Below are 16,842 nucleotides of genomic sequence, written 5' to 3'. Positions count from 1 at the left end.
AAAAAAAAAAAAAAGTGCAAGGGGGAATAGGGTTTTGGGCAGAGAAGACTTTGCGGGTCCCTACCTTCTAGCATTTTTTTTATTTTTAGAGTTTAATTCCTGCTGGGTTAACATACAGCCAGCGTCAAAAACCATTCAGTTGTAAAACATTGCGCAATCACATTGTCCTTTATTACCTGCCGATCGGTAGAGCATTGCGGATAATCCTCTGACTTCCTCTGGTATACTCAATATCAACTGTGATAGGAGCGGAGTATGTCATGTCTCGCAGGCGACACTGGAGAATAAGAGAAAGGCAGAATGGATAAGATTTCTCATAATAGAACCTAAACACCAAACAATGACATCTACAAGAGTTCTGTACCTCATGAGGAGACACTGGCCGAGTCACATTGAAGCTTTCTTCAACATCTGGAACTCCAACATATATATTGAGGTATCTTTAAGGGAAATAAAATATATAGTAAGGCAACAAAAGTCAATCATTGAACAGTAATCTTAGCCAGCCAACAATTCTTAAAGACGAAATCTGGACAGTTTTTTTTCTCCATTAAATGGTGTAGGGAACCTCTATCCACTTACCTATTGAAAAAGATTCTACACATTAACTAAGGGACTATGAGCAATAAAAACTGGCAGAGGTTCTAAGCTCACACTTTAGCCAAATTATATTTTCAGGTTTTAAATGGATTTTCATTTAAGCAAGAAAGACCACTCAATTTACTCTTCTAGGACATCTAGAAATAACTTAGTGCCAGCTGATGTCATGCAAGAAGTAGCTGGCTTTTGGGGGGAGATGCAAATATCAAAAGGCCTTGATGGGTGAATGTCAGTCTGATGGGTGAATGTCAGTTCCAATGCATACTGCAGACCCCTAGCTAACGCCCATAAGTGCTGCTGAGCCTCCACGATTGAAAAAAAATGAATTTCAATGAATGAAAGGGGCCTTTCATTCATTGAAATTCCGTTTTTTCAATCGTGGAGGCTCAGCAGCACTTATGGGCGTTAGCTAGGGGTCTGCAGTATGCATTGGAACTGTAGCAGTAGCTCTGAGCTTAGGGTGATGGGAGGACGCTAGTTTGTGTCCTCCCGTTACCCTAAGGAGAACTATGGGGAAAAGCCTTAACCCCATAGTTCTCCTTTAAACCTATAGTGCCCCCATAAGATTATGTTGTTACACACTTATGATGTTACAGCTACTTATGTCACAATCACAGAGTTACTCACTTAAGGTACCACATGGGGTCTGCGTCACTTGTCACCTTCTCATTTGCTTTCATTATTTTCTTAATCTGGCAATAGAAAATATCATTCAGTAGAACATTTGAAAAATAAAATGTATTTATATTTGAGGTTTGGAAAGAGTACAGAAAAGTTAGGACCCCTGCCTGTTTTTTTTTTATTGCTCTAATGCAGATAATGAGCAGCGTGTGCGGAAGACATGTTTTAAAAAGTCACAAAAATTCTAAGCAGTATAGGAAAAAACTTCACCAATGTTATGGGATATGCAGATCTGTCACCTTTGGAAAGAGGACCTGCATGTGCAGCAAACATTGATAGAATGGTCTCCTTTACTGAACTGAATGTTGGTAAAATTGAAGGTTGATTTCTAGCATATTAGCCATTTTCTACATTTGAGTAGACTGCAGTACCACAATATGCCTTGCGCCCACTCTAAAGGCGGAAGAGGTTTAGGTGCGGGGGGGATGGGCTTTCCAATGGGACAGTACAAAAGATTCCCAGGACACTTTCCAGCTAGCCAGCAAAAAAAAAATCTATTAAATGTTTTTGTTGCATACATCTGCAAACAGATGTAAAGTCACACTGCAGCGTGCACGGCATTATCGGGCGCTTCCCGGGAAGGACAGGTGCTGCGTGTGATTGTACATAGCAGCCTGTTCTACTTTATGGGAGGACGCGGCCGTCCGCTCATCCGAGCTGCACATCCGTGCAGGTGCCGGTGTCCGTCCTCGTACGCAGAGAGGATGGATCCTGTCTTCGTCCGAGCACGGACAACCGCACGGATGTGCAGCTCGGGTGGGCGTACGGCCGCGTCCTCCCATAGAGAACGCGCGCCGCGTGGATCTGTACGGGCTGATTAAGCTGTGTGAATGAGGCCTAAGGCACCTCTGAACACTGGACCCTAAGCATCAATGGAAAAGCCATCGAAGAGGAAATTTCCCCTCTTTTTGGAGAGATTCCTTCACACTTCCGGTTGTATCTCAGGGGTCAGGAAGGGAGGGGAAATCTTCCCAATGGGACATGGACAGAAAGAAACTAAGATTCCTTTACCTGCGTTAAATTAAATATTATGACCCAGTTACAGTTCTTTTCTTATAAAAGGGGCTTTTATGATCACTCACTATCACATGATATGTATAAACACACACCTTTTGGGACACAGAACACCAGATGGGCTATTTAAAGATAAATAGACAAAACTAAAGAGGGAGTACTTTTCTAGGCAGATAAATCAGATATTGCAGTTTAGTGGACAATGCCCAAAGCACACGTAGGCAGGTTTAGAGTGGAAAAGTGGAGCTGACTAGACTTGTCTGCTCAGCCATAAGGGCTGCTGAGTACTAAACTTCATTAGCACCTCCGCTCCACTAAATCAATCAAATGTATTTTGTGTGAGGATTACACTTACCTCCACGTTGATGAAATAATTGAAAGAATCAATGTGTTGCTTCACAAGGCCCTTCACCTGTCAGAAACAAAAAAACAACAGAAGGGGGAAATCACAATTATGTTGTACTTTGATCCAGGAAAATACATGTAATGGTTGGCATATCAAGGGCAAAAGGTTTGGTTTCACATAATCGGCATGTTTTTTTTCCCCTTTGGTTTTAAAGCTAAAATGTAATCCATCTACCTTGAGTTTATACCCAGTGATGCAATGCAAGCACAGCATGGCTGGTGGGATCAGTGTTCTTACGCAGGATGCAGTTGCATGAAGACTGCCCCAGGTAATGCCTGAGCCTCCATAGTTGAAGCCTCCATGGTTGAAAGAACAGATATCCAATGAATGAAAAGGAGATGGCAAAGAACAGTTAGGTTTGGGAGCAAACGGATAGACAATGCTGGTCTTTCTCCAGCCAGTATATGAGACGGGCTCTATCTGACTTGCTGCACCTTCTAATGCACATAGTGAGAAGCTCACAATGTTCAGTGAAATCAGACTGGGCAACTGAGCAGGATTAAAAGGGAAGGCTGGCGTTTGTCAGTCACGCAGCTGGGCGGATCCCGGCACAATTGTCGGGATCCGCTTCAGCATCTCAGTATACCACTGCTGCGTCTCAGTATACCGCGAGCTATAGCTCGCGGTATACTGATCCTAGGGTAACGGGAGGACGCTAGTTTGTATCCTCCCGTTACCCTAAGGAGAACTATGGGGAAAAGCCCAAACCCCATAGTTCTCCTTTAAAGTGAAGTCCTCTTTTTTTATAGTCATATCTAGATATGGTTAAGGTTTGCACCTGGAGCAGTTGTCTTCATATTTACATTTTTAAGATTTCACTCCTGAGTTTAGGGTCACGTTAAATGTGGTGATTACATTACTTTTCTTTTTTTTAGGCTAAGAACATTTTCAGCAAGTACAGTAAAATCCCATTGATCTTGCCATAAATGCTGTGTCTGTCACTTCCTGTAACAACCTGTGAACCTTATCTTTACTGTGTAAACTACTAGTCCCATCAATCTGCCTTGTAATGCAGATGAACAAAGACAGACATGCTTGAAGTCCAGTCTGTGTGACAACCATAGCTCCATCCATAGATATAGAGGAGAAATAAGTGCTGCCATGAAGAGAAGGAAGAGTGGGAAATGAAACCCAATAAGAAAAAAAGTATGCACCCCCAATTAATACAGCCTGGTGAATTGTAATATGTACAATTTATGTTTTTGGGCTTTCGTGTTAAAGTGACATTAAAGGATAATTTTTTTTCCCTCCCCCCAATGTTAATGTTAGTACTTACCTTAAATGATGTCTCTTAATCTGATCTTCCACTTCTTTCCTGATGTTTTCATCTGTCCCTCTAGCGGTGCGGCGGCTCTCCAATCCAGCGCTGACTCCTCTGTCCCTGCAGGCACTTCCAATCCAGCGGTGTCTGCATGCGGGTGCACGCGTCCATAGACTTACCTTGCGTCTCTGCTCATCTCCCGGCCGAAAATCCGAACTGCGCATGCGCCCGCCCCGAGATGTTTTGCGGACGCACTAGCAGTTTCGGATTCTCGGGCGGGAGCACGTGGCAATAACGGGGTAATTTTAAACCGCGGTTTTTTTTTAAACTTTTTGCATATATCTGTTTGCTAGCAGTAGATATAGGCAAAAAAAACGGAGGGTTTAGAACCCCTTTAAGTTTAAAGTAGTAAATATATACTTGTGTGCAGTTGAGATAGCAGTTTTGCTTACCTTGAGAAAAGCTGGAAGCAGTTTCCATTTCTCCTGTAAAACACAGCAAAATATTTATATGAAATGCATTTATAACAATGGCTTAAACAGACCACTAAAAGAGCTCGGTCTACTTCTTTAGGCCCCGTTTACACCAGAGCGGTTCGGTCACACTGATTTTTCCACGCTGAACCGCCAACAGTACAAAAAAAAACCCCACATATATAGAGCCAGCTGTCAGTCACGCAGCTGGGCGGATCCCGGCACAATTGTCGGGATCCGCTTCAGCATCTCAGTATACCACTGCTGCGTCTCAGTATACCGCGAGCTATAGCTCGCGGTATACTGATCCTAGGGTAACGGGAGGACGCTAGTTTGTATCCTCCCGTTACCCTAAGGAGAACTATGGGGAAAAGCCCAAACCCCATAGTTCTCCTTTAAAGTGAAGTCCTCTTTTTTTATAGTCATATCTAGATATGGTTAAGGTTTGCACCTGGAGCAGTTGTCTTCATATTTACATTTTTAAGATTTCACTCCTGAGTTTAGGGTCACGTTAAATGTGGTGATTACATTACTTTTCTTTTTTTTAGGCTAAGAACATTTTCAGCAAGTACAGTAAAATCCCATTGATCTTGCCATAAATGCTGTGTCTGTCACTTCCTGTAACAACCTGTGAACCTTATCTTTACTGTGTAAACTACTAGTCCCATCAATCTGCCTTGTAATGCAGATGAACAAAGACAGACATGCTTGAAGTCCAGTCTGTGTGACAACCATAGCTCCATCCATAGATATAGAGGAGAAATAAGTGCTGCCATGAAGAGAAGGAAGAGTGGGAAATGAAACCCAATAAGAAAAAAAGTATGCACCCCCAATTAATACAGCCTGGTGAATTGTAATATGTACAATTTATGTTTTTGGGCTTTCGTGTTAAAGTGACATTAAAGGATAATTTTTTTTCCCTCCCCCCAATGTTAATGTTAGTACTTACCTTAAATGATGTCTCTTAATCTGATCTTCCACTTCTTTCCTGATGTTTTCATCTGTCCCTCTAGCGGTGCGGCGGCTCTCCAATCCAGCGCTGACTCCTCTGTCCCTGCAGGCACTTCCAATCCAGCGGTGTCTGCATGCGGGTGCACGCGTCCATAGACTTACCTTGCGTCTCTGCTCATCTCCCGGCCGAAAATCCGAACTGCGCATGCGCCCGCCCCGAGATGTTTTGCGGACGCACTAGCAGTTTCGGATTCTCGGGCGGGAGCACGTGGCAATAACGGGGTAATTTTAAACCGCGGTTTTTTTTTAAACTTTTTGCATATATCTGTTTGCTAGCAGTAGATATAGGCAAAAAAAACGGAGGGTTTAGAACCCCTTTAAGTTTAAAGTAGTAAATATATACTTGTGTGCAGTTGAGATAGCAGTTTTGCTTACCTTGAGAAAAGCTGGAAGCAGTTTCCATTTCTCCTGTAAAACACAGCAAAATATTTATATGAAATGCATTTATAACAATGGCTTAAACAGACCACTAAAAGAGCACGGTCTACTTCTTTAGGCCCCGTTTACACCAGAGCGGTTCGGTCACACTGATTTTTCCACGCTGAACCGCCAACAGTACAAAAAAAAACCCCACATATATTCCTTTGGGGCCCATTCACGCAAACAATTGCGTGTTTTGAACCGCCGGCCGCCCAAACTGATTCCTGAGCTACTTTTTCAGCGCTGATCAGCACGTTTTCTATATAAATTTCAATGGAAATACGCTGATCAGCGCTTTATTAATTGCGTTTCAGCTCTGAAACATGATTAAAAATGCCCTTTTAAAAATCATGCAGAAACTGTGGTGAACCGCTACCGCCCTGGTGTGAATGGGGCCTAAGTGAGCTCCCCCATGCTAAAACGCTGCACTAAACCAACAAAAAAGGAAACAGACTTACCTTTTCCTCACTTTCTCGGAAAAGTATTGGGAAAGTAAAATATACTCTTCCCAAAACTTAGAGCCTGCGTGTGGCACCGCAGCTGTATCATGCCGGCTCTATAACAAGAGCTGAGTGATCACGAACCGCTGAACGCTCAGCTTACGTTCTTCCCACTGCAGAGAAAGGTGGCATCACTCAGTCACCACTCCCAGCAGGGATTTGCCCCTTCCCTCTAAGGGCCTGTTCACATGAGATCAGGTCCTGATCAGGTGCTGATCAGCAGACGTGGAGCTGCTGATGCAGTGCGTTTTTGATCCGTTTTCGGTCCGGATGCTGACAGTTAATTTTTTGTCAACGTTGATGACATCATAATAAGTGGAGCAAGAATACAATTTTTTCTTTTTTTTCCCCATTAGCTGCATTGCGTTGCGTTTCCGTTCCATTTTTGTTGCGTTTTCGTTGCGTTTCGTGCGCGTTTGCGTATCCGGACCGTTTCCGGACCTGACAAAATGTGACATGCAGTATTTTTTCTGTCGTAAGCTGAACGGACTGCGCGCGTGAGAACTGGAGCCCATAAAACACATAGGAATACATTGGGATGTATTTTGAGTGCAGCAGCGTACGGAGCCGGTCAGCACACAAAACGGACGTCGTGTGAACAGGCCCTAAGGGAGGGGGCTGTCAATCAGGCAGCAGGGTGGATGCTGACAAAATTGTCAGGATTCTTTCTGGCTGCAGGGTTGCTTTGCACGGTCAGCATATAGTAAGCAGGAGTACAGGAGAAGCTTTATTTCTCTTTTAAAGTATTGTTCCATTTGCCTTCCATTCCCTTTTGCAGCCATACTGAGATAACAATTTGTGCACAGATGTTCACACTGTCAGTTCTAACAATGGTTTAAAGATCTCAAGACTTGGGTGGTACATTGTGTGTTAGTGTACTCTCTCAGTCTCCGGACTGTCCCTTATCTCCATATTGCCATATTTTCAAAAGCAATAGAAGCTGTCAGTAGAGTCCTGTGAATAATCCTGCTCCAAATACACAAATAAAAAGGCAAAAATACTTTTTTTTTTTAGGTATGCTGTGTGAATGGGAACACAAACATATAAAAGGAGTTTCCCAACTTTCATTGCAAAAGTGGAAATACACTTTATATGTGAGTGACCATTACTTGTGGTCAGAGTTACTTACGACCCCGAAGTCTTCATGAGCTCTACCGATACAAACCTGATGTGTGCCATGATTTTCAAGGTCAGTGTGCCAAAAACAGCAAAAAAGGGCCAGTGATGGAGTGCCAGTTACTTTGGAAGGCCACAGGTTCACTTTAATCTTTACAAATTCCCTTTAAAGTATTTCCGCCTTTCCATTCCCAGCCCACCTAAAAATAATTTTAAAAAGTTTCTTACCTTTCTATATTTTTTTTTGGAGGAGGATAATAGAAGGAAATGTGGAGATAAGGGACAGACAAGGACAGTTTTTTTTTTACAGTACATTAACATAAAATGCAAACCCTGAGATCTTTAAAGAACAACAAGAATTATAAAAATTATAAATATTTTTTTTATAATTCTTTTATATAATTATAAAAAATAAATTGAAAGTACCTTTTCATGGGGCTACCCCCGTACTGCAAGGGATAAGTGCTTGTTTTGTCAGGGGGCAGATTAACTTACCTGATCCTCAGTACAACTGGCTTCCTCTGGGCTGCCAGACCACTCATAGCAGCCTCTGGTCTCCATCAGTCTGAGGACTGCTGGCATCATCACATCTTATGCAGGTCCACTGAATGTGAGAACACCAAGGGAATTTTCATAGCCAGAGAAGAGGGGGAAAGAGGTGACCGCCGTGGGGGCAAGGATTGGGTGAATAAAACTGCTTTTTTGAGCACCCTAGACAGAACAAGCACTTAACCTTTGCAGTGAGGGGGTAGCTTCACAGCAAGTGTATGTTTTTTTTACTTTCCGGGAGTTCTTCATTAGCCCTTTGCGCACACACTGTTGAAATATAGTTTACAACTGATAATGAGATCTGCCAAAAGAGTACAGACAGGGTTAAATACAGTAAACAGATATGATTTTTCAGTAAGTAAAATGTAAGCAGCAATTTGTTTTGCTATGTGAAGGGGAACATGTAACAAATATAAAATAGGTGTTATCCAAATTTGGCTGCAAAAGTGGAAATACACTTTAAATATTCATCCAAAATACACTATATTGTCAAAAGTATTGTGACGCCTGCCTTTACACACACATGAACTTTGATGGCATTCCAGTCTAGTCCGTAGGGTTCAATGTTGGGTTGGCCCACCCTTTGCAGCCATAACAGCTTCAACTCTTCTGGGAAGACTGTCCACAAGGTTTAGGAGTTTGTCTATGGGAATGTTTGACCATTCTTCCAGAAGCGCATTTGTGAGGTCAGGTACTGATGTTGGACAAGAAGGCCTGACTCGCAGTCTCTGCTCTAATTCATCCCAAAGGTGTTCTATCTGGTTGAGGTCAGGACTCTGTGCAGGCCAATCAAGTTCCTCCACCCCAACCTCACTCATCCATGTCTTTATGGACCTTGCTTTGTGCACTGGTGCGCAGTCATGTTGGAACAGGAAGGGGCCATCCCCAAACTGTTCACACAAAGTTGGGAGCATGAAATTGTCCAAAATGTCTTGGTATGCTGATGTCTTAAGAGTTCCCTTCACTGGAACTAAGGGGCCAAGCCCAACCCCTGAAACACAACCCTACACCATAATCTCCCCTCCACCAAACTTTACACTTGGCACAATGCAGTCAGGCAAGTACCGTTCTCCTGGCAACTGCCAAACCCAGACACGTCCATCGAATCTCCACTTCTCTAGAGTCCAGTGGCGGAGTTACACCACTGCATACGACGCTTTGCATTGCACTTGGTGATGTAAGGCTTGGATGCAGCTGCTCGGCCATGGAAACCCATTCCATGAAGCTCTCTACGCACTGTTGTTGTGCCAATCTGAAGGCCACACGAAGTTTGGAGGTCTGTAGCTATTGACTCTGCAGACAGTTGGCGACTTTTACGCACTGTGCGCTTCATGTGCTGACCCCACTCTGTAATTTTAACTGGCCTATCACTTTGTGGCTGAGTTGCTGTTGTTCCCAGTTGCTTCCACTTTGTTATAATACCACTAACAGGTGACCGTGGAATATTTAGTAGCAAAGAAATTTCACAGAACACCTGAATCCAATGATTTGGAGGGGTGTCCCAATACTTTTGGCACTGTAGTGTATATATGTCCGATATGATTGGGCACCGGAAGGATTTTTTTTTTTCTTTGCAGATGTCACATTTTAATTCAACAGTGCAAATAGTTTAAATGATTTTGAAGTTCAATGTCTATACTATATTTAAGAAAACATTTGTGACTGTAGATATTACTTTAATGCCTCTCACAGTATACAGAATACATAAAGAACTTGTAGACCTTAACTTAGTTTAAAATAATAGTATTACTACAGATGTCAGACAATTTACTTACTGAGTGACAGATGTCAACACAGTAAAATAATAAATAAAACCCTGTCCATAAATAACATGACAGATGCCGTTAGAAGGCTGAGGTCTCACCTCCACTGTGTCCACAGGAGCTATAAGCTGCTGCTGACTGAGTTCCCCAAACTCCTCTGCTAACACCTCCATGTCTGCCTCTCCTGCAGCATCAACACATGGAAGAGCACCAATGCTGAGCAGTCCGCCAACTAAAACCTTCCCTCCAGTTCAGGTGCTGCACTGCGAACGTTCCGCCACTCTCTAGCCACATAGCAAGCGCTGATCGGCCATCTTTAATGAGGGCAAATTTACTTCAGATTCACACCAGAGGAAAATCAGAAAATCTATTTGATGCTAGTGTATATTTGTGCAGTTTCTGAATATTGGCAGTGAGCTTCTTCTGGATTAGAATTTTGCGTCGAATCGCACTTTTCTATGAGGCATCTGCCAGAATTCAACATGTCCGCCACTGCTTCAGCATCCTTATCCCTACATCAAAACTAACTTTCCCAGTGGCCAGCTTTTCTTCAGATATGCTTTGTGAAGTGTGAAGCTGACTTTATAAGCATTTGTATGCATAAGTCATGCATTGCTGCATATTAAAAAGTTGCTTAGCAACGCAGTATTTAATACTCATTTATGCCCCCCGTAGCAGGCTTATCCCGAAAGCCAGCTGCCCAGTGTAGTGTAGGGAGGATCATTCTGGCTGCCACATAGACAGGGAGGGGGGCTGCTACATTTGGTGCTGAGAGCAGATCAGGGGTTAATTATCCTGGCAGGGGAATCAAAGGCTTTCCCAGTCCAAATCTGTTACATTTTGTCAGCAAAAAATTAACTTTGGAACAACTTTTTGTTACTTTGTTGTGATTAGTTTTACTTTAGAATCCTACCCTCTGATTATGTAAACAATGCATTATTGTCTGCTGTAGGTCTGTACAGATTTGAAGGGACAGGATCTATATATTTGATGTAATAGCTTTCTATGTATAGTTAGCAGTTGGTGTGTGTTGTACAATGTCTGGTGAAGTGAAGCAGAGGAAGAAGGGGGGCTCCCCAACCTCCAAGGAAGCGAAGGATACCCAGCGGAGTGGTACTGCTGCAGGACAGCGGGCAAACGATGACAATCCTGGAAAGCTGGTGGCAGCCTCGTCGGTGTCTGCAAGTCGGTCCATGTGCCCTGATGTCAGGACCCTGCTGTGCTGCTTGTGTCTGGCACTCTGTGCAACTTTGACATGGTGAGTGTTTCATATATAGATCCATCCTGTCTGCGTACAAGTACGGACAGCCGCACCCACATGGACATGCAGTTCAGGTGAGCATAGGGTGGCGTACGGCCGCGTACTCCCATAGAGAAGAACAGGCTGCTGCGTACAAATCACACGCAGCACCTTTCCTTCCCGGGAGCTGCCCGATACAGCTATGCACGCAGCACGGATCTGTACGGGTCGTCTGTTACTTGGATGTAAACCCTAACAATGAACTTCTCTTGTTTGCTCCCTTTTGGTCTGTCAAATATACCATTGGAGTTTGGATAAGTGCAGAATAGTAACTGTTGATCCTGCCAGAAATCATGCCAGCTTATAACTTCCTGTGCCGTCTGCCTAGTCTGCACTTGTATCAGTTAGTATTGTTCCCAGCTGTCTCTGTAGACTACAGAACTTATTCCCCCTATGTTATGGAGATGAGGATAGGGGAAATGCTGTATAGCCCTGTCCTAGTGTCACTGTTCTTCCATAGATCCAGTACATCAGGGGTTGGCAATTGAATATGGAATTCGGGAGCCTTTCTGTCCAATCCAGGAGCCAGCAGGATTTTTTTTAGTAGCCAGCTTCATTGATAACAAACCTCAAACGTTGGGTGTCGAGCTGTAATTTTTGAGGAGCATTGGCTACCGGGCTCCTGGGATTTGTCCAGCCGTCAGAAATTGAGCATATAGAATTTGGAGCAGTTGCCCATAACAACCAATCAGATTCTCTTTTCAGCTAGTTAGTGAGAGTGTTGTCACCCTAGGACAGGAAGTGTGTTACTGGCAGGATCACTAGGGGAAAATAAAGCTAATAAAAAGGCTGAAAAAAAGACAACTAATGCAGCCACCACATGTAAGGACTGGTAAGCTGCAATATATTAAATGTTTCTTTTTCTTCAGTTTAGTTATGCTTTAAACCAGGGGTAGCCAAACTTCGGCCCTCAAGCAAATCCCATGATGCATCTCTCTCCGGGAGTCATGTCAGTGGCTGTGAGACTCTTGCAATGCCTCATGGGATTTGTAGTTCCACCACAGCTGAAGGGCTGGAGTTTGGCTACCCCTGCAAACTGTCAAGACTATTTTACTTTTTTATTTAAGGTTTGGATAGAATGGATTCGAATCAAAACCCTATTGCCCCTTATTTCACATTCAGCCGTACAGAGCTGACTGGGACTAGCCTTCCTCTACTGAAAATAAAATGTATTAAATTATCTGTTGCAGTTGAAGACATTCACTCACTTCCTATCTGGTGAAACTGTTGTCGCCAGAATAATAGGTGAGGGGAAATTTCTCCTACAGCCCCCCAGATAGCAGCAAAACCCGAGAGGAGTTCTAATCCTTTTTTCTTTTGAACCTGCAGCTATCATTAAAATACAACCTTGTGATCCTGCCATGAAGGTCCTTTTTCAGTGACTTCCTGTTATGTGGAGATAACCAGACGTTCTCCTGTGTTGTCACCCTGTCATATGCGCTCCTTTGTGGAGACTTCATGTGGCTGTGCTGACACTCATTGCACAAGCATGGTCCACAGCAGGGACGTGAGGCAGAGCCTCACCTAGTATTATGAAGAAAAAAGGTGTCAGCTTCAAGTCATCGCTGAAAGAACAGAGAGAGGGGAGAGAAAATTCCTGCGGGGAGCGGTGACTGACCGTCACTGATCTCTGCAGGGTGAAGTCTGAGCCATGACTCTGCCCAATCATGGCTCTACATTTGTACTGAGCCCTGATTGGCACAGTCTTGCACCCAGGTGCAGGACTGTAGCCAATTATCGTTTTCGGACGGCGCTGTGCATTGTGGGATGTGCCGGGGTCGAACAGACCGTGGACATCCCATAATGTTCGGCGTTCGGCGAACGCTAGAACATGCAGCCCATCCTTAGTCGTGAGCTGAGCGATCAGCAGTTTCTGATCGCTCCGTTCTCGATCTCTATAGGGCCGGTGTCGATTATAAATATTGGGAAGAGTACATTTTACTCCCCCCATTACTTTTCAATTCTGCCTTGTAGTATTGTTGGTATTTAGACATTATCGGTATGGCATTACTCTGCTTTAAAAAAAAAATAGAAGAAAATGCCACATTAATAAAGCACAGTGACTTTACAGCCAGTGGAACACTATTTAAATGAATGAGTGTAAAAAAAGAAGCGGGGAGGAGAGCCTGGTCACATGACCTGTAGTGGCCAGCCTCTCCTCCACTTCAGAAAGCAAAGAACTCAGTGACATACTGCAGACTCCATGGAACCGTATGCACTTTATGAATGGGCTGTAAAATGCAGGTATGGAATAACAATGCAGCAGTTAGCAATTTTGGCTCTCCGCTATAAATGGGGGGTGGGATCTTTCACATTTGTACTTCCCATTCCAGAAACTTAAACTAACGTACTGGCGCTCCACCATTGAGGCGGAAAAGCCGCACACAGCTCCTAGTATTTTCAGCCATGTGTATGACTGTTATAGCCATATACACTTATGAACACAAAGGGATTCATTTATAAAATGTCCGCTGGGCGCTAGTGCCCCTATGTGGCATTGACGAGTATAAGAATTCCTGTGCCACTACTCAGCATCTAGGGGTGCTAATGCCGTGTGAACGGCTAGCCTGGGTTTTATAAATGAAGGCCAAAGAGTTTTTTTGTTTTTCCCTGAAATTGCAGTGCAGTTATAATGTACTGTATTATGTGTGAATGAATGTTACATCTTCAGGCTGGTCGACTCTGCCACAATGGTCCTTGGGTGCACATCCAGCTTGTCACTGAAGCATGTATGATTAGCAAAAACCAAGTTGACAGAATTCCAAAAACTGATGCCAATGCTTTTATTTCATAAAAACCGGGGACAGCAAATGTGTAGATTATGTAAAGCATTTCTCGCATGCCAGTGCTTGAGTTTAATGAATGAATGAATGACTCTTTGTCACATGTCATTACCATATTTTCTTTAATGTTTTAGGATGGTATTTCAGCAGTCGCAAAACTTTACCCTTCTTGAACAGAAGTACCAGTCCCTGCAGTCCCGATCGTCTGCGCTAGAAGACCTGGAAGCTAAAGTTGGAGACATTTTTGGGAAGGTAACTCGCATATTTAAATTTAAAAAGATAATCCTTTAAGAGAAATAAATACATTGCAGATATTTTAGGAACGTTTCTTAAAGCTCTGTGCCTGTTTCTTTTCAGTAATAATTATTATTATTATTATTATTATTATTAATAATAATATTTTTTCATGATACAAGATTAATACAGCGCCGACAGTTTGCATAGCGCTTTAGAAAATTGAATAAAAAAATATTCTCAAATATGATTATTCACAGTGGACAGAATCCCCCCACCCCTTTCACTTCCTGTTCCTGGGACACAACAGGATAGGGAAGAAATCTCCCCTAAAGGCCGGTTCACACCATATGCAGTGTGTTCCAGCACGGTTAGTGGCTGCAACACACTAGTTCGCGTAATTAATGCCTCCTGCGTTCTCGGGTGGGAGGGGGCCGCGTGGTGCCATTCAGGTCAATAGCACTGCAGACATGCCTCCTGCCTGCAGTGTGATTGCCCACACCAGAACACGTGATACCGCAATGCCCGTTGTCAGGTGCAGTGTGAGCGCAAAAAAAAAAAGTTCATGCAGGAGGCGTGTCTGCGGTACCATTGACATGACCACCCCAGAACACGAGAGGCTTTAATTATGCGATCCAGTGTGTTCTGGCCACTAACCGTTCCAGAACACACTGGATATGGTGTGAACCGGCCCTTAGGGCCTGTTCACACGACGTCCGTTTTCTGTGCTGACCTGATCCGTGCGCTCCTGCACTAAAAATGTATCCCTATGTGTTTTATGGGCTACAGTTCTCACGTGCGCAGTCCGTTCAGGTTACGACAGAAAAAATACTGCATGTCACATTTTGTCCGATCAGGAAACGGACCAGAAACGCAAAAAACACATCAAAAATGCACTGCACTGCAGCTAACATACTGACAGCCCCACTCCAGCAAAAAAAAAAATGTTTTAACTGAAACGCGGCAAAAACGCACTGCATCAGTAGCACCGCGTCTGCAGATCCGCACCTGATCAGGACCTGATATCATGTGAACAGGCCCTCAGACAGTTTCTTTACTCGCCTCCTCTTTCGATCTTTGATTGGTTTTAAATCTTCACATTTGGTTGATTGTGTATCTTGTTCTCTTCCTATAGATGGCATGAGTATATTATACTATGTAGTATCAACGGCCAATAAAAAGTGACCTCGTTTCAAGTGGAGAACTTTCTTTGCAATGCATTTAGAGCCCAACTGAACTTTAAAGGAGAACTATGAGGCGAGTGATTTTCACTCAACCTCATAGTTCGAGCCGACGTGTGACAATGAAACTGTTACACGTCGGCTCAATAGATTGGGAAGTGAGCGAACATTACACAGCTGGGTGAATCTCGACAGTAATGTCGGGATCCGTCCCGACTGTGGCAGTCTCAGTATACCGCGAGCTGTAGCTCGTGGTATACTGAGCTTTAGGTCACAGGAGGACGCTTGTAAGACTTTGCACATTTTTTTTTATGCTCCTGAAATTTATTTAGTTGAAATTTGGCCTTATAATTTCTTTGTGTTTATTTGATTCCTATTCAAGAGAATTACTTTATATATAGTCAATATAGGCACAGAGGTAAAAAAATTTAACATTTTCTAATGGTGGTGTGCCTCGTGATTTTTTTCATGAAAAAAGTGTGCCTTTGCACAAAAAAGGTTGAAAAACACTGTCCTAAAGCACACGAAAATGCATATACACATGTGTTTTTATGAACTGTAAAAAAAACAAGGCATATAGACTAAAATGGATTTTCAGGTGCTGTGCCTTCTACTGTGGTGTAGTATAAAGCTGGCCATACACCTATAGATTATCTGCAGATTTTCTATGGTCAGATGGAAAAAGTGCAACAAATTCCTCCATCTACGCTAAACTGTGTGGATGGAGGAATCTCCCACTGGGCCCAGCTTCAGTATCTTGCTAGTCTGCCCCGCTGGCTGCCACAATACCTGAACAAGGCCTGCTTGCAATCAGATTGTTCAGGTATTTTGACAGCCAGTGGGGCTTAATACATTTACTCTACTGTATAGCCCTATCTGGTTGATCAGTGTCTGTTATAGGGTAGGGACGTAACTAGAAATCACAGGGCCCCATAGCACAATCTTGTATGGGGCCCTGTGATTTCTAGATAAGTCCATCTGATAACCCCAAACAGCCCACCTGAGGGTGTCCCTGCAGAGCCCACTATAGACTCTCTATGGTGAGCTTTGCAGGGTCTCAGGTGGGCGGTCAAGCCCTCTTACCTGTCTGGCTGATCCTCTGTCCGCCTCCTTCTCCTCCACAATCGCTTGCGGGCCCCGCCTCCTCCATCACTGGACCCCGCCTCCTTGATTGTCGGGCCCGCCTTCCCATTGCTAAGACCTGCCTCCTCCATCGCTGGGCCCCGCCTCCTCCATAGCTGCCGACGACAGGCGCAGCCACCTCCCCGAAGCTACTGGTTGTCATCGACTCAGCAGCTGTGAGGAGGTACGCGCCGCTGCACATCTGAATGGCTGCATGTTTCTCCTCACAGCCACCAGTGACAGCCAGCAGCCTGAAATGCCATAGCGACCCAGGCGGCCCGCACAGCATCAGGGGGATGACCTGGCCAGGCCCCCCTGTGCCTCGGGGGCCCCATAGCGGCTGCCCGGGTCGCTATGGTGATTGTTACGCCACTGTTATAGGGGTTCCACTTTGTTTCTTTACAACGAAGATAAACATAGAAAAAGTA

At 43.9% G+C, this 16,842-nt stretch overlaps 2 protein-coding genes across 3 annotated transcripts in view; one reads left to right on the top strand and one right to left on the bottom strand.

The window, feature by feature from the left end:
* Window positions 1–10,012, bottom strand: part of POLR3B (RNA polymerase III subunit B) — an 83,767-nt gene extending 73,755 nt beyond the window's left edge. The window contains exons 1-6 of the mRNA XM_018557770.1: window positions 9,896–10,012; window positions 5,822–5,854; window positions 2,651–2,707; window positions 1,228–1,292; window positions 365–440; window positions 177–277 (exon numbers count right to left, since the gene is read on the bottom strand). Coding sequence (XP_018413272.1) covers window positions 177–277; window positions 365–440; window positions 1,228–1,292; window positions 2,651–2,707; window positions 5,822–5,854; window positions 9,896–9,967 — 404 coding nt within the window. The 5' untranslated portion in view covers window positions 9,968–10,012. The remainder of the gene's footprint in view (window positions 1–176; window positions 278–364; window positions 441–1,227; window positions 1,293–2,650; window positions 2,708–5,821; window positions 5,855–9,895) is intronic.
* A 774-nt stretch (window positions 10,013–10,786) lies between these two features.
* IKBIP (IKBKB interacting protein) overlaps window positions 10,787–16,842 on the top strand; it is a 24,744-nt gene continuing 18,688 nt past the window's right edge. For both annotated transcript variants that reach the window (XM_018557869.1, XM_018557863.1), the window contains exons 1-2: window positions 10,787–11,052; window positions 14,012–14,129. In XM_018557869.1, coding sequence (XP_018413371.1) covers window positions 10,832–11,052; window positions 14,012–14,129 — 339 coding nt within the window. In that variant the 5' untranslated portion in view covers window positions 10,787–10,831. The remainder of the gene's footprint in view (window positions 11,053–14,011; window positions 14,130–16,842) is intronic.

Source organism: Nanorana parkeri, unplaced genomic scaffold (assembly GCF_000935625.1).
Source record: "Nanorana parkeri isolate BGI_ZX_2015 unplaced genomic scaffold, ASM93562v1 scaffold14, whole genome shotgun sequence".
NCBI classification, from domain to species: domain Eukaryota; kingdom Metazoa; phylum Chordata; class Amphibia; order Anura; family Dicroglossidae; genus Nanorana; species Nanorana parkeri.
The sequence above is the reverse complement of the archived record's forward strand: the minus strand, read 5'-3'. Positions and strand labels throughout refer to the sequence as shown.